This window comes from Podarcis erhardii (assembly GCF_964252035.2).
Source record: "Podarcis erhardii genome assembly, chromosome: 6".
Classification (NCBI taxonomy): domain Eukaryota; kingdom Metazoa; phylum Chordata; class Lepidosauria; order Squamata; family Lacertidae; genus Podarcis; species Podarcis erhardii.
Genome location: NC_138510.1, coordinates 70,357,201 through 70,381,779, shown reverse-complemented (window position 1 = coordinate 70,381,779; position 24,579 = coordinate 70,357,201). Strand labels below are relative to the sequence as shown.

Below are 24,579 nucleotides of genomic sequence, written 5' to 3'. Positions count from 1 at the left end.
AGGTTGGAAGAGGCAGTCTTCTGGTCCTAAGCCATTTCGGACTTTAGAGGCGATAACAAATTCTTTGTGTAAGGACCAGAAACTTTGGCTTCTCAGTTTTCCTTCACCCATCCCCGCTGCTCAGTGCTTACTTCCGAGGCAAAGAACTGGGGCATTAGAAGAAGGGGGAAGGATGTCAGGAAGGGAGCGAACCTGCCTCTGATTGGCTCTTCCTCAGAAGTGTAGCGCATCTTGGCTCTTGCCTGGCGCATGTCAGCAGGAGAAGTGTGGGTAGACAAGGCACCCAAGCAGAACTGGGACTCTGTAAGGGAAAAGAGGGATCCCAGAAATGTCCTGGACAGGTGAAGAGGTTGGGAATCCCGGTTTAAAAAAACACACAAAAAAACACATTGGTTTGAGAAAGGGAAAAAGGGGTGTTTCGCTTTTCATTTACTGCGTTGTATCTCTTTGCAGGCAGAATGCATTGGAAGCGGCCTCTTAAGAAAGTCCCTTCTTACGTATCGCCCACGCCGTTGTCAGGTCCTATGAGGCGTTCTGTGAGCTGCCCTCGCTCCATTTCAGTCTTGTCTATGCAAATGCAAGGCGCCGAAAACCGCCCTTTCTCAGCCAAGAATTTGGTGCAGCTTTCTCGCCCGTCTTCTGTGAGTAGGTCACACTCTTTAAACAGAGGTTCATCTGCGGGCAAAATGTCTCATACTGCCAACCTGGGTACTGTACATTCTCCTGTGGTAAGTTAGCAAATCACACCTGGAGGTGAATTGTTTGGGATTTGGTGTGGTGTCCTCTTATTATCCAAGCCTAAAATTTCTAGTTCTGCAACCATCAATTCACAGGTAACTTAACCCAAATGAGTTTAAGATTCATAAATGTTAACTAAAGATTATTTAAGCATCCTATTATACACACCAAATGAGATATTTCCAATCCATTTTGGAAACTCAAAAGGTGTTATTCAGATATGCTGAATTTGGTTAATTCACACAGCCACGGTTTGGATAATGGGTGTGGGATTTTATTGTGTCTGAATGTTATTTTGGTGATGTTTTCCTAAATATTTTTCAAGTGATGTTGGTTGTGGTTTATTTTGAAAAATCTGTTGAACTGATTCCAAATCAGCATAGATTTGTTCTGTAGCACTGGTGATTACAACTAACCTTGCTTCTCAATTGCTACTTTTATATGTACAGCATTAGAACATTGAAAAATGATGTTGTTGTTTCGGCTACTACAGTAAATTACAGAATTTAATCAAAGGAAGCCAGAAATTCAGGCACAGCCAAATGACCAAATACAGATCATGATGATTATAGAGATGTTGTTGTTGTTGTTGTTGTTGTTGTTGTTGTTGTTATTGATAGGAGAATGAGAAGACACATTTATCCGTTCAAATCTTCCCAACAACCATTATATGTGTTTTACAGCCCAGTGTTCTACAGATTTCCTAATAATATATGTGGCAGAATATTTTCTTGTGGTTTCTTACACCAGTACATATAAACATACTCAGTTGTTCAATGGCTGCACAACCACACTGGGGTGGAGGTTGGATGAGGCAAGATGAATGATATTTGCATGCAAAGAAATGTTCTTACCTCCCTCACCCACAAGCTTCCTTCAAGCCATCTTTTACCAGAGTGGTCCGTGAAGAAGCTACAGGGAATGTTCAGGTTCTAGAGCCCAGCAATAACGAGGACACTGGTAATCAGGGGGCCACTGACCCTGAAGCTGGCAGGCAGGCAGGAGCCCACTGAACCAGCTGCCAGAGCACTGGAACCTTTTGAGCCAGAGCCCCATGGGTACCTTCCAGTGGGCCCGAGGAACCACATGTCTCCCACACTCCCACAAGGAGTGCACCAGGATAGAGGCCATGGAATGTAGGAGACATCTTCAGACCAGAGGGTTGGCCCTTGAAGAGACTTATCTTTTCCACAAGGGGACAGAGGCTAGGAGAGGTGGATTGGAGACAGAAGGTCAAAGGGGATTGCTTTGCTGCCAACCTTAGCTGGAGCAAGTTGCTCACCAGTAGCTCTCCGTGGTGCTGCAACAAACAGCCTGCCTTGCTCCATAGGCTTCCTCCACAGGGACATGACATTGTGGAGCTGGACGCCAGCGAGTGTGGAGCTTTGGTACTCAACCCAGATTTGGGACTGCAGAGGGGATGGGAATCATCACCTAAAGCCGAATGCTTTAGCTGAGATCCTTGCATTGCAGAGGGTTGGACTAGATGACCCTTGGGTCCCTTCCAGCTCTAAGATTCTGTGATTCTATCTATAGCTCCAGGTTTTGTAGGTTGTTCTCTCCAGAGGCTGGCTTCCTAACTGCTGTGGTGAGGGAGCAAATGTGTGAGGTGACTGAATCATTCCGTGTGGCCGTGTATGTACGTTGACATTTTTATTATGACCTCATGGTTCTATGGGACCCCAATGGAGGCTTGTAGGATAGGATAAAAACAGAAATTGGTTCCTGCGATAATCAGAGGACTGCAACTGCAGCAAATAAACGTAACCAACAATAAAATAGAACAACCCTTCTGTTATGGAAAATTGAAAGTTAAAAGTAACCCAAAGCGATATTTAAGCCAGCCGAGGTTTTTCATATGAGTTAATGTGGTTCTAGGTGAGAGTATAACGAGGCTTTAAAATGAAGTCTGTCACCTATATGGAACCCTTCTGTCATTGTAGCGATGTACTGAAAATGTGATGCCCATTTAAATGAATATTTAGTGACTCTTCTTTTTTTAAAAAAATGGAGTGCTACATCTTCTGGTAGAAAGATCCTGCTTAAGGCCCGTGTTATTTATCTGACAGAGCAAGAGACATATTTCTTTTAATAATGTGAACAAAATCACTTGCAGAGTAGGAGGGCTAAATACTGACAGCGAGCTTATAGTTTTACATTATTGTTGTGTAATTAAGAATAATGTACTGCAGCTGGCCAACAGCATGAAAAAAAATCGATTTTTTATTTTATTTTTTAGATTGCTGGAAAACTAATCATTTGGTAAAGATAAAATGTTTGTTGTGAATTGTGAGATAAAATAGATTTAGTGAGTCATTGCTATTAGATTAAATACCGCTTCCACAGATCAGCAGAAACTGAGGTGATGATCCCAAACACACTTAGCTGGAAACACGTGTCAGTTAAATCAATTGGATTTACCTCCGAAGGAAAGTGGTTAGGGCACTGCTATAAATATTGAGGAATATATAAATGCCAGCAAATCAGATGTTAATGTCAAAGCAATACATTCTGCATCATTTTCAGAGCCGTTTTACTGTACACACATCCTACAAAACATGTTGTTAAGTCCAGTATTATATATTGCTTTGTTACGATCTCTTTCTTCAGCATTAGAAATCTTGCAGATGCATCATATACTTTCGATTCTATATGTTTCATTTACGGTATCAAAGGTCCCTTTTAAGATCCATAAAAACAGCACACACACACAGAAATCTTCCAAGTTATTAATCATTTTATGCACTATAATGTACTGATCAATACAAACATGCCCTTGCCTGAAGTCTCCTCCTCCTCCTTCTGGAATGTGTCTGTGTTTTGATTCATGTTTGCAAAGGTTCTTTTCCACAAAAGGCAGTGAAATCCAAGATCCATTGAATTCAGTAGCATACTCCCTGCAATCCCAAAATTTTGTTTACATATTTTGGTTTTAAATTTCCCTGCTCGGTTCTTCTAACCAGAAAATTATCAAGAAAAGCGTTCCTCACCTCTTCTTCTCGCGTGACTCTGAAATCCCACCCCGCCACACAGCCAGATAACCTTCTTCTCTCTTGGCAGACGGAAAGACAACAGAGAGCCAAAGAGCAAGAAGAGGCCCTCACAAAGGAGACACTGGTCATTTTCACTAGTATGAAGATCCGATACCCAGGGAAAAATAATGAAGATGCAGAATTAATACTCGAAGACGTGAGTATTGGAGAAGGGAAAATTATAAGCAACCGGGTGTTTATTTGATGACGAGGCTACAAAGGTGATGGATGAGGTGACACTCTATGTTCCCTACCCACACCCCGGGTTCCCACTCAGTAGCAGAATCCTCTGCCTCTGCACCACACTGTCTCCGTAGCCATCACTGTGTATGTGTAATATAACAGTGAAAAACATTCACACAGTAAACATGGTCAGAGAAATGAGGGGCTTTAGCATCCCCAAGCAACCTTTGTTCCAGCCCTTACCTATCCTGCTTGATGAGTTTTGCTGAAATCACGATTTGATGTTGGAAAGGAATTTTCTCCAGGACATTTTTTTGGTACAGTTTATATCCTGCCCTTTATCCAAAGACCCCCAGGGTATTAAGAACATAATTCACACAGCATAATAATGAAAACATAGGACATAGCATAAGAATACGCACAGCAAAACAATAAAAACTTTTGTTTGCTTGAGAGGCTGCCCATCAGAGTAGACAACATTGAGCCAGATTCATTTTAGCCAATGTGGTGCTCTCCAGATAATTACTGGACTACAGCTGGATCGACACTGATTTGAAAAAAACACTTTAAAAAACCTGCAATGTATCTCTCAATGCAATTTCCCATTGACAACGGATCACTGCTCTACAGTGCCCTCTGGTGTCACATTTTTATAACACATTTTTAACATTTGAACTGACCAGTGTAGGTTAGTTAGTCCTCCCATTATCCCTGGCCATTGGCCACACTAACTGGGCTGATAGGAGTTTGTGTCCGACAACATCAGGAGAACAAACGTTGGCTTCCCACCGATGGACAGATAGCTTGACCTGGTATGAAGCAGCTTCCCATGTTTCGTGGTTGGTTCTTCAAGCACCTTTGGAAATCTGGATCATGTAAGGTTTTTCCTCTTGAGATTCTGGCAGAAGAAGATCCTGACTTTGGGCCAGTGGTTAGACAATGACTCGTAGATGTACCCGCCCCTCCAAAAGCCAGTTCAACATAGTTTCCTCCATGTGGAAGCGGCATCTGCGCCATTTCCTTAGCCTTGCCGGCTGTCAAACCATGCATGCATGCTGCATGCACACATGCAGCTGTTTCCACACTCACAACTGACTGCAAGAACTTTTCTCTAGATGCCACCCTTAACAGCAACCGCTATGGCCATACCCATGGGCACTCTATGTTACCCATAAGATTGTACGGAAGGCAGGGTTTGGGCAGCTGACGTGCTGGAGAAATTGCAGTGAGAGCTAACAGGATGGTACCAAGTTGATCAGACCTGCCACCCTTCCCAGACTTCTTAATACCTTTGACAAAACAGACACCAGGCTATTGATTTGACCTTCTGCAAAATGCCAAATGTACTCCACTGCGGTTCACTTCTTCTGATGTTGTCATCTTTTTGAAAGTTTAGTTCCCTTTTTTTGTCTATAATCTTTATTGAATTTTCTGTTTTACACTTTAAAGTACTCATTTTTACATCTTTAAAATATCTCTGATTTCCCTTCTTCTCTTTCCATGGTTCATTTTACATATCATAAAGCCCTGAATATTTTACAAAAACTATACCATTTAGTATTCCATTATTGCATCTGTCAAAACTTATTTACACTGTTGAATTTATCTTAATGCTGCCTGCGTTTTCAGCTGTACACAATTCTATCCCATATATTCAATCTTCTCTAAAGATATGTTCTTCTTGTTCTCTTATTCTATATGTTAAGTCTGCAAGTTGCGCATATTCTGTCAACTTAAGTTACCATTATTCTTTGGTTGGGACCTTGCTCGTTTTCCATTTTTGGGCTAACGAAACACGGGCTACAGTAGTTGCATACATAAATAACCTTTTTTGACACCTGGGGAAAAATGTTTAGTTCCCAACCTTGCTAGGCTGTTCTCACCCAGTAGCTTTTTACTCCTCCTGTTGTTGTCCATAAGCGTAACAGTTTCCTTTTCCTTTTCCTTTTGCTCTTCCTTCCCTTTGACCTGTAAACTGGGACATTTCAAATGATCCCTCTCCCTTCTTCACCCACCATCGGTACGGCTAGTTTTTAAACCCCCCCCCCCAATATTTCTCAGTTACTCTTTGCACCATCTGGTGGCACAGCTTGAAATACTACTCGGTAGAACCACAGATCCTTAACAGGCTTCTGTACTGCAAAGTACTGGGTGAGTCCTTTAAAAGAGGCCCCATGGATACAGAATACACATGTTCCACAGGGCCTCTTTTAAAAGACTCACCCTGTATTTTTTATATACATTAAAAACAAACAAACCACCTTGCAGTCCACAAATGTGTTCTACAAAGCAGCAGTTTTAAAAGTGGGACGCATTAGGAGGTACGCAGTTTGGCCCTAACTGTATGGGCTTATTTTCAGACTATTTTCACATGTGCATGGCTGCAATTTCCCTTGCTTTATGGTGGCTGGCATTCGTCCCTATTAGAGCAGTTACAACAATGGAGAAACATCTCATTGTACCTATGGCAGTTGTTTGATTTCTTCAGAAATAACATCATTCTAATTGAGTTTTGTGTGTCTTTTATACAGATTATGGATAATTGGAAATTCCATAAATCAAAAGTGGCTTCATATTGGTTAATTAAACTAGACTCTGCAAAACAGAGAAAGGTGAGTCGTGCATACTCCTCTCACTGTGTGTTAGCCATTAGAAATAACACTTTTACTGAATTCTTAACTGCATTGGTCATTTATCTGGTAATGTCTTATCTCAGTTGAATTTTTTAAAATTTGGTATTCTTGAACGTCAGTAAGAAGAAGTAAGTATTGTGCCCATTTTAAAAGGTCGTTTAGGTTGCCAAATCCATAGGTCAGTTCAGATGTAGCAAGAAACCAGGGTGCCTTACTAGAAGAATGATCCGCAATAAGCATCTCGTTGACACGCCTTTCCCTTTAATTCCTCTGACACACCTACAATGAGGAGAGTGTTTTTATTTTAAACAAAATCATATTTCTACAACACTGTTCCCTGTGGCACCTGAACTCTGGAAACTGTGGTTTGCTTCAACTCTAGCTGGTGAGCAAATTAGATCCTGAAATCACTGTTTAATCTTGACTTGTTCTTATTAACAAGAGTTTTAACAAACCGCAGTTTATAGTAATGGAAGCCAAAAGTAGTTCTCTGGTCCAAGGAACTGGAGTGTCACCATCAGCAGGGTTTTTTGGGGGGCTCAGCCTTAATGGCTCAGTTGGTTAGATCGTGGTGCTTGTTATGTACTGAAGTTCTCACCCTGGGCCAGCAGGGGGATACTGTAGATAGTTATGCAAATGAAGGATCAAAAGTGACGTTCAGTGACTGGATAGTTTGTATGCAAATGAAGGATCGAAAGTGACGTTCAGTGATTGGATAGTTTTAGAAAGTTGCAACAGTTACCTTGTTCTGGAGCTCTATATAAGCAGGCTGACTGAGCTCAGTTCAGTTCTGTTCTGGCCTTTGAATAAACAAGAGCTGTTTGAAGAATTGCTGTGTTGTCTGATATGTTCACCCACAACTTAACAGTGCTGATAACACCAAGGTTGCAGGTTTGATCCCCTGATGGGACAGCTGCATATTCCTGCATTGCAGGGGGTTGAACTAGATGATCCTTAGGGTCCCTTCCAACTCTACAATTCTATGAATTACTAGGTTAGAAGTATTTGACTGATTGCACTGATTCCTGTGCAGTCTGCAGTTCTGCTTCCTCTTGCATAGCTCTTTAGAATTGCACTTCAACCATCCAGTTTTCTCCAGTGCAAGGCTGTTCTTAAAAGCACTGTAGACTGTGTTTTCCGTGTAGGATGAATACATACCCCCCCCCCAAACAGTAAATGTATCTGCTTTCTTCCACTGACAAGTATAAGTGGTACCCCAGGCACACAGTCTGGGTCAAGATGATATACTAGGTCATTACGAAGAAAAATGGCACTTCTGCAAATGGCGGATGTCTTTGTTCAGCTTGCAAAGACATGCCTGATGACTCAGGGGGCTAATATTACCTGAAGCGCTGATGAGCTCTCGACGTCGTTTGGCAGCAGTGCCTTGCCGTAGGCTTCTCCGTGTGTTTAATCCTAACCTCTTTGAGCAATCAGAGTCATTTTTAAGGATGCAGTTAAACAGATCGCTTAAGGTTTCACATTGACCTTGAGGCCCAAGGTTTTCCGAGCGTGACGCAAAAGTACAGAAGCTCGGCCTGTCCATATGCCACCATATGGGAAGGGAACTGATGGGGAGAAGGGCAGGCGACAGTAACAAATATAGTCGAAGGCTTTTTTAAAAGATTTCAATTAAGGGGCGTAGCTAGTAGTGGAATAGCATATAAAATGCAGGCAGACACTCTGGCTGCAGAGTGATCTGGCACATGCACTAAATGGTCCATCACCTGCTGGTTTATGTGTTAGGGGTAAGGTGAGCTGAATGACTAATATGCACATATTATTGGGGAGAATATGCACATTGTTTCTCCACGAACAGGTCATTGTGCACATTTCCTGATTCAACACATGCATTCTCCAGCAGACTTTTGCACATCTTCTGGGCAACGTGGATAATCTGAGAATGTGCCTGTGCACATTATCCCAAGGATGCAATGCTAGAGATGATGCATTATTGCCCAGAGGATGTACAAAGGTGCAGTACATTGGAAAGTATTAATACAGTGGTACCTCAGGTTAAAGGGGCGCGGGTGGCGCTGTGGTTAAACTAGGTCGGCGGTTCGAATCCACACGACGGGGTGAGCTCCCGTTGCTCGGTCCCTGCTCCTGCCAACCTAGCAGTTCGAAAGCACGTCAAAGTGCAAGTAGATAAATAGGTACAGCTCCGGCGGGAAGGTAAGCGGCGTGTCCGTGCGCTACTCTGGTTCGCCAGAAGCGGCTTAGTCATGCTGGCCACATGACCTGGAAGCTGTACGCTGGCTCCCTCGGCCAATAAAGTGAGATGAGTGCCGCAACCCCATAGTCGGTCACGACTGGACCTAATGGTCAGGGGTCCCTTTACCTTAAGTACTTAATTCATTCCGGAGGTGCGTACTTAACCTGACACTGTTCTTAACCTGAAGCACCACTTTACCTAATGGGGCCTCCTACTGCTGCCACGCCGCCAGAGCATGATTTCTGTTCTCATCCTGAAGCAAAGTTCTTAACCCGAAGCACTATTTCTGGGTTAGCGGAGTCTGTAACCTGAAGCTTATATAACCTGAAGTGTGTGTAACCCAAGGTACCACTGTAGTTGGATAAATGGTGGCATTACTTGAGCAGGTCACCTTAGCAAGAAAACTATGTGCAGGTTATCTTGCAAGCTTGGGTAGTTAGGCGAGGGTTTTCTCCTGGTCCTTGTGCACAGGAGGTACATGTGATTGTTGTGGGAGTGAATCTCAGGACTTTCGTATCCCTTCCACTCACAAGCAGAGCCGTTAATATCAGCCATGGTTTAGTCCTGTAAAAATGGCGGTGCAAAGCAGGCCTCACAATCTGCCATAAAAAAATAGAGATGGATCAAAAGGGCAAGACTTCCTTGTGTAGGCGCTTAAATGTGGAGAGATTGTTCTCATGAAGGTTCTGCACAAGCAGGATTCACAGTGCGGTCTGGGGGCCTGCCTTGGGGGTTTTGTATTCCGATTTCAGCACCTTTCAGCTTGACTGTAATCTGCAATTTGCAGGGAAGTAAAAAAAACACACGGACAACTTCCTTCTTTTTCTTTTATAAATGACAGCAGATTGTAGTTACAAAGCACATATGTGTGCTGTTCTACAATCTTTCATGTTTAGGGGGGCAAAATATCCTTTCTTTTCGCAGAGGGTGGAGATCACAATAGAAAACACAATTGCAGAAATTGTGCAGTGGCCTTTCCCCTTGTGAATCTTAATTCCTATACATTGTATATAAACTTACCTGTGGATGTTCAGGCTTCTGTGCATCCTGACATCCATCTATATTGGTCTATTTAAGAAGTGCTAATTTACCTTCCCCACCCTGCCAGCTTCCCTCCCCCTGCTTTTTTGGCTGAATGCCTTCCTAAATAAGTTCCTCTTGAAATCAGAATCTTTAGTTAAATTCATATGCAATTAGCCTTAGAGGCACAGAACGGTCCCTGCAATCATCTTATGCTTATGGTTTCACATTTTGATGTTGAGTGGAAGCTGTTGGTCCAGCATTTAGCCTATGAACCTCTAACCCTCATTTACAGAAGATTGGAATTGATAAGTTAATTGTGCCAAGAACTGAGTCAGTGACTTGTAGTCAACACACTGAAATGAATTGAAATGAGGAAGCTAGTGTCCTAAGGCAAAGTGAGTTGATTTCATGTGAAGGGAGTTTTAATTTATCTTCCCAAGCTCTGCATGTATCCCCGGGGTGGATTCCTGTGGCAAAAGTTCACAAGCCGTTTATAGCCCCTTGCTATTGCCACTCACGGAACAATCCCATCAATGTGTACTCAGAAGTAAGTCCCACTGAGTTCTTTGGTGCTTGTTCCCAAGTAAGCAGGTTTGACATTGCAACCTTAGTCCAAGAAACCAGCCCTATGGCCCACAGTTACGTTATTAGCTGGGTTGTGGAAAAAGAGGTAGAACTACGCTGAATGGCAGAAAAGATTGGATTGAGCTTGGTGACAGAGTGGTACATGTTGAAACACACACACAAAAAAGGAAAGGCAAATTAGAGTTTATGCGAGAACCTTGCAGCTCTTTTCTCCCCAGCTGCTCTTATAAGCCGAATACAGTGGTAAGAAATTCCCAGTTCAGTTTTTTTGTTTTTTTTTAAATAGTGTACAGTGGTACCTCGGGTTACATACGCTTCAGGTTACGGACTCCGCTAGCCCAGAAATATTACCTAGGGTTAAGAACTTTGCTTCAGGATGAGAACAGAAATCATGCTCCAGCAGCATAGCAGCAGTGGGAGGCCCCATTAACTAAAGTGGTGCTTCAGGTTAAGAACTGTTTCAGGTTAAGAACGGACCTCCGGAACGAATTAAGTACTTAACCCAAGGTACCACTCTATAGGATTTGGCTACATTAGACCATCGTTGCCTTCTGTTAAACTGGATGTGGGCACTATTTTAGGTGGAAAGACAGCATTGAAACTTTGAAAACAAGCACTGTAGTGCTAGTCTGTAAAATGCAATTAAGGGTAGGTGCAGAAGAGGAGTGGTTCTCCCAGAGGGGCGAGCCACAGCAATAGATTCCTGACAGCAGCATCGTCTGCCACCTACCAGGAGAAAATGGGGTTAGGTAGGGGCTGTGTGAATGCCTTGGCAGAGCCAATCTGGTCCTCGCAGTGGTGCATTCATTCAAGCAGCCCTGACGTCCCCCCTTCCTCTCGTCCCTCCCTCTCCCTCCTCTTACTAGTAAGCAACAGTGCTGCTGTTGTTTGGGGGCTATTGCTGTGGTTCTGTCCCACCAGGAGACCTCCTCCAGGTACTCAAGTAGCAGAAAACAGGAACCGGAAGTATGTATTTTTGCAACGGGGTGAGCCCATTTTCACCTGTGCTTAAAATGCCGGCGATATAATGATCAACAAATTAAACACTAATTAATTGTTTGGTCATCTCGTTCCTTCCTCTGTGTGTCAAGCACAGGCTGCTTGCCTTTTTTTAAAAAAACAACAACAAAGTGCAGCACAAAATTTATTCAACTGAACGTTCGTTCCTTGCTTTATTCAAAAACAAAGAACGCATGCAAATGCAGCCAACAGAAGCATTTTAGGTTTTGTAAAAGTTGAAAACCTGCTATGGAGATGGAGGGGGCATTGGCCTCATGACATTGCAGGCTTCTCAGTGCTGGGTTTAGCTGCTTTAGGCTGAAAAACAGGAAGAATGGGGTTTCTCTGAAGTTGATCCTTTAAGAAAAAAAAACGAACACATCTCAGCAAAACATGGTAAATGGGCTCACCACTCAAATTATGTAAGTCTGGAAGCACCCCTGTGGGAGTGATTAGTTGTGATTAGCAGAAATTTTGATACACAATTCAGAGAAATCAAACTGTACACAGAGTTTGTCGAAACCTCTTCATCCTCCTTATGAATATCCCTTTCTTATCCACAAAAAGTACTTTTGTTATTCTCTTCGCAAATGGGTGAGATAAAATGTTCTTCACACGCCTAATAAAATTTTGATCTGATCTCATTTGTTTCGATTGCAGGCGCTTGCCATAACCATGTGTCAAATTTTAAAACCTAGCCTTTCATCGTCGTCTTTTTGTCGTTGGTATTTTAAGTATTTATTCCTAGAGGCTTGCTGGCACAACATTGGTCTTCAAGTTTTTGTTTTTTTTAAGTATTCCTTAATTTATTAATTTATCTGCTTACTATAATTCTTTCCCCAGGTTTTAGATATTGTGAAAGCGAGCACCCGCTCAGTTCTGCAGCGTGTCTGGGGAGTTTCAGATGTCGAATGTTTACATTTGTACCGACTCCTTAATCGTGTGTTTAATCGCCTGCTATGGAGCCATGGTCAAGGTCTGTGGAACTGTTTCTGCAATTCAGGGTAAGAAGGAATATATTACCTTTTAACTGTCATGGCTTTCCTTAACTTAAAAGCACCATTCTTTCTGTCTTGTCTCTGCTGAGGGCTTATTATTATTATTATTATTATTATTATTATTATTATTATTATTATTATTTTCTCATAGTGAGTTCCTTACTAAATCTTAAATGTTCTCAGAATTTCCTTCCGGTCCTAGAATGGTGATGGTTTAGAATTTTTGATAAGGATGGATGAGACCTCCTGGAACTCCTCAGCATCTGTGTCCTGTTCAATTTAATGGTCTGAGCTGAGACCGCACAGATTAGGGTGTTTTACTGCCTTAACTTTTGCAACCAGAATCCCTGCTGCTCTGTCCCTATGGCAGCCAGAGTGGATGTTAGCTAGGGCAAGAGAGGCATGTGTATGTGTGGCTGGATGGGAAAGGAGTGTGGCAGCTCCAGGGCCTGGCATATTTATTTCCCCTCCCTTCTTAGGGATGTGTTGAGGGAATATGCAGGATCCAAATCTTCCTTCAATCCACTTTTGAGTTGCTTCTCTCCCCCCCCCCCGGCCATTAGAGCACCAGTGGTGAAGAAAAGGCAACTGTGGAGTACATTATCTTTTGGGAGAGACCGGCCGTGAAACCCTAAGCATGTTTGCACAAATACTCTCTCTGGAAAACATCAGTTCATGCACATATTTATTAAACAGCGCTTAAAAAATGGAGTCTCAGCTTCAGGATCTGTCCTTCCAGTGAGCACTCAGGGCTGATTACCTATCCATCATTAAGGACATCAGCCCTGAGTGCTCACTGGAAGGACAGATCGTGAAGCTGAGGCTCCAGTACTTTGGCCACCTCATGAGAAGAGAAGACTCCCTGGAAAAGACCCTGATGTTGGGAAAGATGGAGGGCACAAGGAGAAGGGGACGACAGAGGACGAGATGGTTGGATAGTGTTCCCAAAGCTACCAGCATGAGTTTGACCAAACTGCGGGAGGCAGTGGAAGACAGGAGTGCCTGGTGTGCTCTGGTCCATGGGGTCCTGAAGAGTCAGACACGACTAAACAACAATGCCAAAATAGGCTTCCAAGCAGCCAGAGTTGGGATCTATTGGTCCACCTATCAGACCAATATATTGGGAAATTTATTGGTAAGAATAGAAGGGCAAGCTTTGTGACTTCGCTGACCAAAAACTGGGCCATCCGCTCTTATGTCTGGCATGTACCAACCAAAGCTTATCCAGTTGGATGCTTCTCCTGAGGATCCAACTCAGCAACAAGGATCCTTTACAGACACATCACATTTAGGGTTGTTGTTTTTTTATTCCAGTAAAACATTGCTTTTGTTGTTGTTCCCTTTATAAGCTAATATAATGGCTGTCCAACATGAAGGTCTATATTCCAGTCATGGTTTTGTTTAGCAACTGTTATGATGCTCCGTTGGAGACTTCAGGTGGTTGCACAAACCCTTAATCCGTGCGCCCTGCATTGATGAAAGCAACGTCAATGTGGTGTATCTTATGCCGACACTAAAGGGTTCTGCCATTGAAGCTTCGAGACGCTCGCCGAACAACTGGCTTGTGGGCTTCTCCCCACCCCAAAGCCGAAGGTTAACTTACTCATTTGTGTTTTATATTTCCTACCGTCTGCTGGTGAAATAGGGTAGGCTCTTTACTGTAAACGGGCAAGGTTGTGCATTATTCCTCTTCCTTCTTCCATGGCTAAATCTCTCCTGTAGAGCAGTAAAGCTTTTAGATTGCCATTTGTGACAGAAAACATGAGGTCATGTCTGTTTCCATGCCAACAGGAGCTCCTGGGAGACGATATTCAGTAGAAGCACAGAAGCGGTGACTGACGATCAGATCCAGTGTTGCCAACGAATAGTAGATCTTTGTAAACAGTGCCTGCTAGTGGTTTACAAATACTCTGCCGATTCCAGAGGGTCCCTCACTGGAGTTTACCCAGACTGGGATGACACAAGGTATACACACCTCCTTTATTTTGGCTTCGTATAATCTAACATTAATTACAATGCAGGGTGGCATGGATTTGATTAGGTTGCTCTATGTATTTTAATTTTTTTTGCAATCTCAGGTTGGAAAGCACACAAATAATACATCAATAGATGTTTCAGCCTAGCAGTTGTTTACAGGGCATACTTTCGGGGTTTCCTGAACTTAGGTCTCTGGCTGTTTTTTGCACTACAGTTCCCATCATCCCTGACCACTGGCCCTGCTAGCTAGGGGTGATGTTAGTTGTAGTCCAGAAACCGCTGGAGACCCAAGTTTGGGAAACCCTGGTTTAGCATATGGCAGTCCACTGCAAGGGAGCTTGCTCATTTCTTCCCTCACGAAAACAGACTGTGGAACAACAGGCCCATATAAATGGGGTGAGGGATATGCGGCCCTCCCTCAGATGTTGGATTCCCCACTTCCATCACACCCAGCCAGTGGTCAGGGAGGATGGGGCTTGAAGTCTGTAGAGGGCCACAGGTTCGCCACCCCTGATTTTAAATGAATATGTTCTTCTGCGCACTCAACAAATCAGCCCTGAAGCACACATAGTGATGGCTTAGAAGCACTGTCTTGCCTGGTCGGAAAGGACCATGAGTCCCAGAGAGCCATTCTAGAACTGCCAGGAACAAGTGCGGGACTCTGCCAGTCTCCTGTCTAGACTTTCTCATAAGTCATGGAGTGCTTCCACCACATGAGGGAGCCTTTCGATGCAAAACCACTCCAGGCTATGTGAAGTGTGAGTTTGTTTTTCTTTAGCTGGTGCTTCATTTGTGTGTGAGATTGAGGGCACCTCCAGACATCTTTTAAAAAAACACACAAAACCCATTATTGTGCATTCAGCATGGTATTCATGAAGGTGTTGGGTTTACGCCTGCGGTCCTACTGCTTTGTTTGGTGCATGTCCCTTGGCTTCCTGACGAAACGCTGTAACTTGTGGTTCTTTTGGATGCGGCCTAAGTTTCAAACTGGCAGAAGATGCAAGGCAGGGATAAAGTAGCAACATCATGCATTTTGAAATGACCATGCCATATCACACGTTGGCTTTAAAAAAATAATAATTCCCCAAACAAACTGAGGAGGAGAGGAAGAGCAGCTCCACTAGTAGTTCACAGAGAAACCTAGCTTAAAAAGGAAACACTCTTATTTGCCTTAAGAAAGATAACAGGGATGAGCAGTGGTCTCTTGGGATCAGAATTCCACCATCTTATAGATGACCTACAAGAGCTGTATGCAACAGCCTTGTAGCTCCTCTCGCACAACAGACTTCCATGAATGCAACACAGCTTCCTCTTCTGTCCTTTTCAGCTCCCCAGATGCCCTCAAAATAGGCTCCAGAGTGCTGGGGGACCCTCTGTTGCATGGTTGTTGTTTTTGAGGGGGTACAGGAGGAGAGGAAATGGAATTCCTGTTGCTCCAAACCTGCTTATCGTGTGATAAGACCCAAAGCATTTTAAGATCTGCTCATTGGATTCCTCTCCTTAACTTCCTATCTGCAAAATGGCCCCCCACCCTTAAGTACTCAGAAATTTTAGTGTTATATGTCCCTTTTCCATTTCTTCCTGGCAGCTAACCAACCATGCATTTAGTCGCCAGCATTTCCATTGGAAATGAGTTTTAATCGTCGCTTGTCGACTCTCGGATCTCAAGACTGGATTCTAGCGTGGCTGCCTCTGTTCCTATTGAAGGGAAAACAGATAGTCTTCTAGGTGCATTCGCCAAACTGCTTTTCAAGTGGGCATAGGAAAGTATGTGTCTACTTTCTCTCCCCACCTCCTTTTTTCCCACGCACAACAAAACTACACAAAAAGACAAATTTAGCTCTCACGGATCGTAAACTTGAAATGGCCAAAATCAGATTTGGATGTGGAAGAGCGTGTCTTCATGGACAAATGAGCATTTGGGAAAGGGGCTGTCATTTTTTGGCGCTAGGCATTTATTTGCATAATAAGGTCCTGACATCGTCAGTGAAAAGAGACTGTTGGATTGCTACTGGTTGTTGAAAGAGACAGGATTAGGCTATATGGCTCCGTGGTTTGTCTCTGGATAAAGTACCTTCTTTTTGTTCATCTAAGGCAAGCATGGCCAAACTTGGCCCTGCAGATGTTTTGGGACTACAACTCCCATCATCCCTAGCTAACAGGACCAGTGGTCAGGGATGGTGGGAATTGTAGTCCTTAAACATCTGCAGGGCCAAGTTTGGCCATTCCTGATCTAAGGGTTTCGAAATGCAGGCTTCTCCACATGTAATTCAGGAAGGTTTTTTTGTTTTGTTTTTGCTTCATACTGCTCTACCACTTTGCATAAGTTTGACTCCAGTTTAATTTCTACCCAGCCATCTGTGCTGGTGCAAATGACACATCTGTGTGCAGGCACAGGGTGAACGTTCTGCTCTGTCCTCGAGTGGCCTCCCCTAAAACTGCTTTGAGGTTTTATTTCAAGCGGCATATAAATCTTGTGAAAAAATTTGCAGAGAAAACATTTCTGCAGTGCCTGAAGAGCTGGCTTTTAAAAATGGCACAGGCTCCCTCCTGCACCAAGCTACACTTTGCACTGTCATATTAATGCATTTCTGTTATTTCAGCTCATGGGATCGTCTAATTTATTCTGCACGACATCTCCATTCTTGTCCTTATTTATGCATCTTGATCCCCCTCTTCAAAGATGCTTCCTAACTTGGTGCTCTTTGCGGATTACATAGAATCATAGAATCATAGAATCATAGAATCATAGAGTTGGAAGACACCACAAGGGCCATCGAGTCCAACCCCCTGCCAAGCAGGAAACACCATCAAAGCACTCCTGACATATGGTTGTCAAGTCTCTGCTTAAAGACCTCCAAAGAAGGAGACTCCACCACACTCCTTGGCAGCAAATTCCACTGCCAAACAGCTCTTACTGTCAGGAAGTTCTTCCTAATGTTTAGGTGGAATCTTTTTTCTTGTAGTTTGGAACCATTGCTCCGTGTCCGCTTCTCTGGAGCAGCAGAAAACAACCTTTCTCCCTCCTCTATGTGACATCCTTTTATATATTTGAACATGGCTATCATATCACCCCTTAACCTCCTCTTCTCCAGGCTAAACATGCCCAGCTCCCTTAGCCGTTCCTCATAAGGCATCGTTTCCAGGCCTTTGACCATTTTGGTTGCCCTCCTCTGGACACGTTCCAGTTTGTCAGTGTCCTTCTTGAACTGTGGTGCCCAGAACTGGACACAGTACTCCAGGTGAGGTCTGACCAGAGCAGAATACAGTGGCACTATTACTTCCCTTGATCTAGATGCTATACTCCTATTGATGCAGCCCAGAATTGCATTGGCTTTTTTAGCTGCGCCACCCTTGGCCTACAAGGACTAATGAAAATCTTGAATGGAGCAGAGTTTAGGCTTGCTCCTGAGGAACTCCCCTTTGTCTTTCTTATGCCAAGTGTGGTGCCTTTTTTTCATTTTTATTTTTAGAATCCCTTTTCTCCAACCTGTTCAGTTCAGCTGAGTGCCATGTTACAAGACACTGCACTGTCAGTAGGCAGTTGTAACCACAGCTGCCTGTAGGGATGCCTATAATATAGCGTGCACATTTGATGAGTGTACCCTTTCAGGTGTATATGCTTTAAATCTGTTCCAGGGTTTCCCTGACCATCTGAAGCAGATGGGGGGAAGTGCAGAGTATGCACGGGTGGGGTGGGGGTGGGGACGAGACAAGGGGAGGAAAGTTTTGTGGAACAAGCATAAATCCTTGAGCTGACTGGACATGTTAGTTGGCTACCACCCATTATGTGTGGCGGCTCTTAAGTCCGCTGTTTTTGAGCAGGGGTGGAGTGAATCAACATGGAGCTATAAAAGTGCTTCTGCTTTGAAGGGAAGTTCAGCCTTTTGACATCTGAAACGCTGGTTAACCAGTGGTTGTGACCTAAAGGCATTGACATGGAGTGTTATGGCTTATGCTGCTTAATACCTTTGCCCAGGCTATTTGGGAGCATTCAGGGCAGCCATTTTAATTCTTGTAGGTAACCGATACCTGCAATTCCTACAGATTGCATCTATTTGCAGAGTTATAAATCCAAAAACCTTTTTAAGGCTGAGCTGGCTGCTTTAGCATTATTCAAGACAATAGGTGTCAGACCTGTTCCTCGGGTATCCGAAGTTTGCTTGCTGTTTTATCGTGTAATTCTTTCCACCAGCGTGGAAGTAAATTAATTTCAGCTGGAAAAAAGAGAGAGAAGTATTTGGTAGGGCAGAGAGAACTCTGCTGCGGCAAAACAAAACATGTGTGGTATTAATATGCTATCACAGTAGAGGAGTAATCTAATTTTGATCAGCTGTGACCAAAAATTGTTCTTGCTTTTCATCATTAATGTAAAAGGAATTATTTTAATGGAAATTATGTGCTGGGATCAAACAGATCAGCCTTACGCACTGTAGCTAACCGTCATCTATTCACAAAAAGCATGAAGATACCTCTTGTATTGAACTCCGCCTGCTGAAACCCCACAGAGAGGGTTGTTTCATTCGTAAGGACAGTGTGACATCCTAAAAAATACCCTCCCTTTTATTTTTCAACTTTTTACAGAGCTCCCCCCACTCACACACACACTTTTGGTGTAACTCAGAATTCCTCCCTAACCTAGTGACATTAGAAAGAATAGGGTCTTTCCATTGGCTATTTAATGGTCTTTGAATGCACCCTGAGGCAGTAACGCTGCCATTTTACACACTTTGTTGGATTTGGTCTTGTAGGAAGGAAACCCTGAACATGCACAACGTCCCACTAGAACAGGGTCTTTGTTTGCATTAAATTCGCGAGAGGCCTTGGGAAGCAATGGCTTGACTTCGTCATACAGTCTCACGGCGCTGCCCTGTAATTTTGTAGGATTAATCATTGCGACTGTTTCAGAGTGTGCTCAGTATTCATTCATTAATAGGGCTCCCATTCCATGATGTAACCCTTTTCTAACAGTGGGCTCTATTTATGTGCGGTGGTGGCAATCAATTCTAGCATAATGCATTGCTCGTCACGCAGCTTCCACTTAGTGTAGGTGTTATTTTTATGTACTTTTGGCGCATTTATCTAATAACTGCCTGTAATTATAGTACATCCGTAATGGGAAATAGATTAAAGAGTGATCATTAGACAATGCGTGATAAATTATTGTTTGTATGATTTTATTCCAGTTCCCCTTCTGCTTATTGCCTGCTTTTTAAGGAAATAAATCAGAGTAGTCATTGATGAATGGCAAATTAGCAATTTGCTAAAATCATGATAATGAGGTGGTGGTTATGTCACAACTTCATTAAATAACAGTCCGGTTTAGTCTAATGTACCTAAATGTGTTAATGGCGTTTCTGGCTTGTAGGGCTTTGTGCGGGCATTTATTTATTTTCGTAACGGGAACTGCTTAATCCTTAGTTCTTTCCCTTGCTCGACCTGATCCTGTTGCTGCTGCAGCAGGATAAAGGGAGACAGAAGCCTGGTTGCCCCTTTATATAAAATTAGAGAAGAGAGTTAAGCATTTCAGTGTGTGACAAACCTGGAGGAATGGTTCTTGAATTGGAAGAGGGATGGATGGATGATCAATATAGATATGGCTGATGTGGCAGAGGGTGGTTGTTTTTTAAACTTCAGAAAGCAGTACAAAAATTGTGCAGGCATTTGGTACAGATGGTAGTCTTGTGTCTCTTGTCCTAAGTGATGCTGGACACTACACAAGGACAGCCACACTGAGTGCAGTAGCTGGGGTTAAAGATGGTCTTTTCGCAGAAACCACAATTTGTGGTTTGAGCGCATGGGTGGAAAGGTGAATTCCACGTGAGAGATATGTGACCTGGAGGGGAGTATATTTTCAGCATTCCCTGTTCAAAATAAAAAGTGTGTGTGTGTGTGTGTGTGTGTGTAAGTGCCAGGTGGATTCCTAGAAGCTGCTCGTGTCTTTGAGGTGTTGAAACTGCCAAGTGTGATTAGCATTTCCGAAGTGCAGAAGGGTCCAGAGGAGGCCTTTTCAAGCGGGCAGCGCTCATGGCATGGGCACCAACATTCTCACACTGCCAGGAATGCATCTTTGCAATACTTGGTGAGACTGGCTCATGCTGCGGAGTACAGGCATCACCGCACTTCCGGGCCCCCACATGCCTAAGTGAAATTGCGAAAAGTGGGGAGCACCCTCTAAACGTCCTCTCTGTCACTCTCTCTCCAATCCATACCCAAAAGACTGTATCCAAAAATATCCACAACTAGAATTGAAGCTCTGGGGCTGGCAGGGGGCTGGAGGATGTGTGGGAATTGCATCGGCGACCTCTGCTGCTGCGCTGCCTAGCTATCTGTTAGGCGGGGAGGCTGAGCAGTGGGGGCGGGGAAGCCCTGCTGTGCCTCCAGTCTCTTTGGGGCTTCCTCCCCCTTCACTGACGTGCCCTTCAGGCTCTGGGGAAGGTCTCCTTATGTGGCACAAAGACTCTCCAGGTCTCTTTCCCCATTTCCAGGTTTGGATTGAATTATTTAATCATTTCCTGGTTCCGTGCATATACACGGTTGCATGCAAGTCTATCACACTTAAGTATGGAGGATGCCCCTAGATGACAGGTGTGGAATGACTTGGTTCTGGAAGGCAACAAATACGTTGCACTACGATGTTGTTGTTGTTTTAAAAATCTCCCCTTCAATCTCAACTCATCAATGTCCCATCTCCCACCTTCCCTTCTTCAAAGTGATTAACACTTTGAAGCCTTCACCTGTCTCCCAAATTTCCTGACGTATTTCCATTCGGATTTTCTTCTCCATCCTCCTCGACTGAAAAAAGACCTACCTGTTGAGAAGAGGCATGTGGTGGTACATCCCTCTTGGGATTGTACAACTTCAAAGAAGGGAGGAATGCCCACTTGAATGCTCAGCCATATTTGAAATTCCTTATACTTAGGAAATTAGCATAGCAGGGAGAGATTTAACAGCTGAATTCTATATATGTCTTTTCAGAAGCCGGCCTCATTGACTTATTCCCCAATAAGCGGGTATAGGATTGTAGCAGAAGTAAACATCCTTCTAGTTCTCTGTGTTGAGGGAGGTTTGTGAAACGTAAAAAATCCTCCCCTCTTTCCCCAGATTGGTATAATAGTTTTTAGGTATAATAGTTATTTATAATAGTTACATACACATTGCCCTGTGTTGCTATGTCGGCATGGAGACAAAATTTAATTGAATGCAAGTTAGATCAACCATGTTCATAACCTTGCAATTGCAAATCATAAAAAACTGGCCAGGACTTCTTTGAGTTTCAAATGCCTAGCTTTTCAAATGTAAAGCAAACTTTACATTAAAATGAATGCAATGCAAAAAAATTGTTTTAAATTATGCAACTTTGTTGAAAAAAGATTTGGTTCTGCTCTATCCTTCAATGATTTCTTCAGCGGTATGAAGGCAATACGGCAAATGCAGGATTTGGGGCTCCTCTCAGATAAAGGTAGGCATGCTAAAGTCCTCTTAGGATCATTGGAAGTATAGCATTTGACTGTACCCTTAAACCCCTTGACTCGAGGGCATTTTGTGCCTCCTACAGAAGCAGAATTATATAGTAGCAAGAGCTTTGGTTATGGATTGGGGAGACCTCAGTTTACATCTCCTCTTGGCCCTGAAGCCTACCTGGTATCCTAGTAGATCACGTAGAGCACAAGACTCTTAATCTTAAGGTCATGGGTTTGAGCCTCATGGTGGGCAAAAGATTCCTGCATTACAGGGGGTTGGAGTATGTGACCGTCATGGCCCCTTCCAACTCTATTAAATCGCTACCTCTCATATTCACCTACCTATCCTCCTCATGAGGATAAAATGGGGTGGGGGAGTGTGGGTAGGCCCTATGTATGCCACCCTGAACTCCTTGAAATAAGAAATTGCAGTAGATCATAAGTATAGATATAGCAGGGAAGGGGAAACACACAGACGAACCATGTTATGTACAGGGGGCATGGTATAAATCAGGTACGGATAACTTCTGGCCCTCCAGATACTGCTGAACTACCACTTCCAACAGCCTCATCAAACATGCCAGTTGAGAAACACCTGGAGAGCCATTTTCCCCAGGGTAAATATACACTCACTCTGCTCAGTGCAGACATCCCATGATTATACAGCAGAACATAAGGCAATCCTGATTTTGCTGGAGGCTCCATTCTGGACGTGCCTAAGTCGGTCGTTGCCTGTGCTTGCCACTGCTGTGCATAAATAAATAGCCACTGCTGTGCATCAGAACAACATGGGAAACAGAAACAGAGCGTATATATTACCGCCTGTTGTCGCTTATCCTAGACAAAAGACCAAGAAGGCGGCCGACACTCCAAAACATTACGTTTCTATCCAGCAGCCCAAACATTTCACGCCAGTCCCTTTATCCCCTGTTGACTATCTGGCCTGCTTCACTTCCCCAAGACCAAAGAAATAGAGCTGTTAAATGTAGGTGTATAGTTATATCAGCCTTCCCCGGCCTCCAAATTTTATTAGACTCCAATTCCCATCATCCCTAGGACTTGCCGATCAAAGGTCGGCGGTTCAAATCCCTGGACGGGGTGAGCTCCCGTTGCTCAGTTCCTGTTCCTGCCAACCTAGTAGTTCGAAAGCACAAAGTGCAAGTAGATAAATAGGTACCGCAACATCTTGGAAGCTTAGAGGTTCCCCATCCTAGAGTTGAACATTACTGACCAGCATACACATATCCTGCAAGAAAACCCTCCCCAAAGAGATGAATCTCCTAAATGGCAGGCATACCTCTCACAGATAGGGATTTGTTACTGATCAGCTCCTCAATAAGACATGTCTCTTTGGGGCAGAAGAAGCATGTTGCTGCTGCATTCGATGTCCTGGCAATGTCTACAAAGACTGTAGATGGAGTAGCACTTCACAGTTGAAGACAAGGTGCTCATGTTGCAGAGGCTGCGAAATCGGGGTCACACCAGGGTGGGAAACAGGAAATCAACTTCTGTGTTTTGTTTTGTTTTGTTTTTAAAAAAACAGATGATTGGATTCTACCTAGCGTGTGCCCACCACACCTCTTCATCTCCACATGCTTGGATATGGTAGCATTCTGCCCTTAGATGTGCCTAAAAATCACAGTGCCAGTAACTTAACACCTTTATTTTAGCCAGCCAATAAATGAAGGTATTATTTTACCGATGCTGCAAGCATTCTTACAATGAACCAGCACACATCCCTCTACTGGGTTGTGCCCTTGTTCAGCGATTTCATGTTACTGAAATAAATATATTTATTGAATTCTCGTCCTTTCCTTCCTTTCTTTCAGGTACTCACTGCCAGGGCCTTTGCAGTTCATCATGAAACCCTCCACCGGTTTTGGATGTAGCTCATCTGGAATGACTCGCTCCGTTTTGTTTACACCTAGATACGACCACTCATGAAGCGAAAGGGAATGTTGTTATATATAATGGGCAATTTATTTTATTTTTTTCTTCTCAATTTCAAATGTGCGATGGAACTGAACCCAGGCACTGTTATATATTTATTACAGTATATAAAAATGTAGCGCAAAAACCTGCTGTAAACACCTAACCTTTCTGGAAATGTAATAAACCTTCTCAAAATGTTTACAGAGAGATACGGATGCCCAGATCTTGGTAGGTTCCTTAGCAATTCCTTCCCTACTGTGGAGTCACTATAAGGACGCAATCCTATACGAAATATCCACCGGCTTAAGGAGCTTTAGGATCTGGAAGACGTCCCCAAATGCTGGTGGAACTCCAAATACACCCTTGGCCAGGCGGATACACCAGCCGAACTCCCCTCATATGTTGGCAGAACTGATGGAGTAATTTCACTGGCGAAGAAGATGTGGCCAGGGCATGGGCAGCTCAGGGGGGCGAGCACACTTAGCATTATATCATATACTCCTTTAATCCACTGCCACACTCCTTTCGACAGTGCAACACACGTCATGCCACAGACTCAGCAGAGGGAGTTTTTCTCTCATTGGCTTTAATGGAAGGCGGACAATGGAAAAGTAGCTGCTCCCATATTGAGAACCATGGCAAAGTATAGCAAGGGGAGCCAATGCGGTACCCTCCAGATTGATGTTGGACTCCCATTTCCTAGAAGTCCCAGCCAGTACAGCCCCAAATGGTCAAAGGATGGTGAGGGTTGTTGACAACAACACCTGTATTACTTTGGAGTGGAATGCTCAGCAGATGTTG

General features: G+C 43.6%; 1 protein-coding gene and 1 long non-coding RNA gene across 5 annotated transcripts in view; one reads left to right on the top strand and one right to left on the bottom strand.

Annotated features, from left to right (window-relative positions):
* TTLL7 (tubulin tyrosine ligase like 7) overlaps window positions 1-23,985 on the top strand; it is a 71,757-nt gene extending 47,772 nt beyond the window's left edge. For 3 of the 4 annotated variants that reach the window (XM_081866838.1, XM_081866839.1, XM_081866841.1), the window contains 6 exons: window positions 454-728; window positions 3,799-3,927; window positions 6,485-6,565; window positions 12,252-12,412; window positions 14,198-14,371; window positions 23,676-23,985. In XM_081866838.1, coding sequence (XP_081722964.1) covers window positions 454-728; window positions 3,799-3,927; window positions 6,485-6,565; window positions 12,252-12,412; window positions 14,198-14,371; window positions 23,676-23,790 — 935 coding nt within the window. In that variant the 3' untranslated portion in view covers window positions 23,791-23,985. The remainder of the gene's footprint in view (window positions 1-453; window positions 729-3,798; window positions 3,928-6,484; window positions 6,566-12,251; window positions 12,413-14,197; window positions 14,372-23,675) is intronic. The other variant, XM_081866840.1, reaches the window with a different exon arrangement.
* LOC309344464 lies at window positions 11,553-14,190 on the bottom strand. Its single transcript, XR_014157748.1, has 2 exons — window positions 14,010-14,190; window positions 11,553-11,765 (listed from the first exon to the last, which is right to left on the bottom strand). It is a non-coding gene; the product is annotated as an uncharacterized lncRNA (long non-coding RNA).
* Window positions 23,986-24,579: the final 594 nt, after the last annotated feature.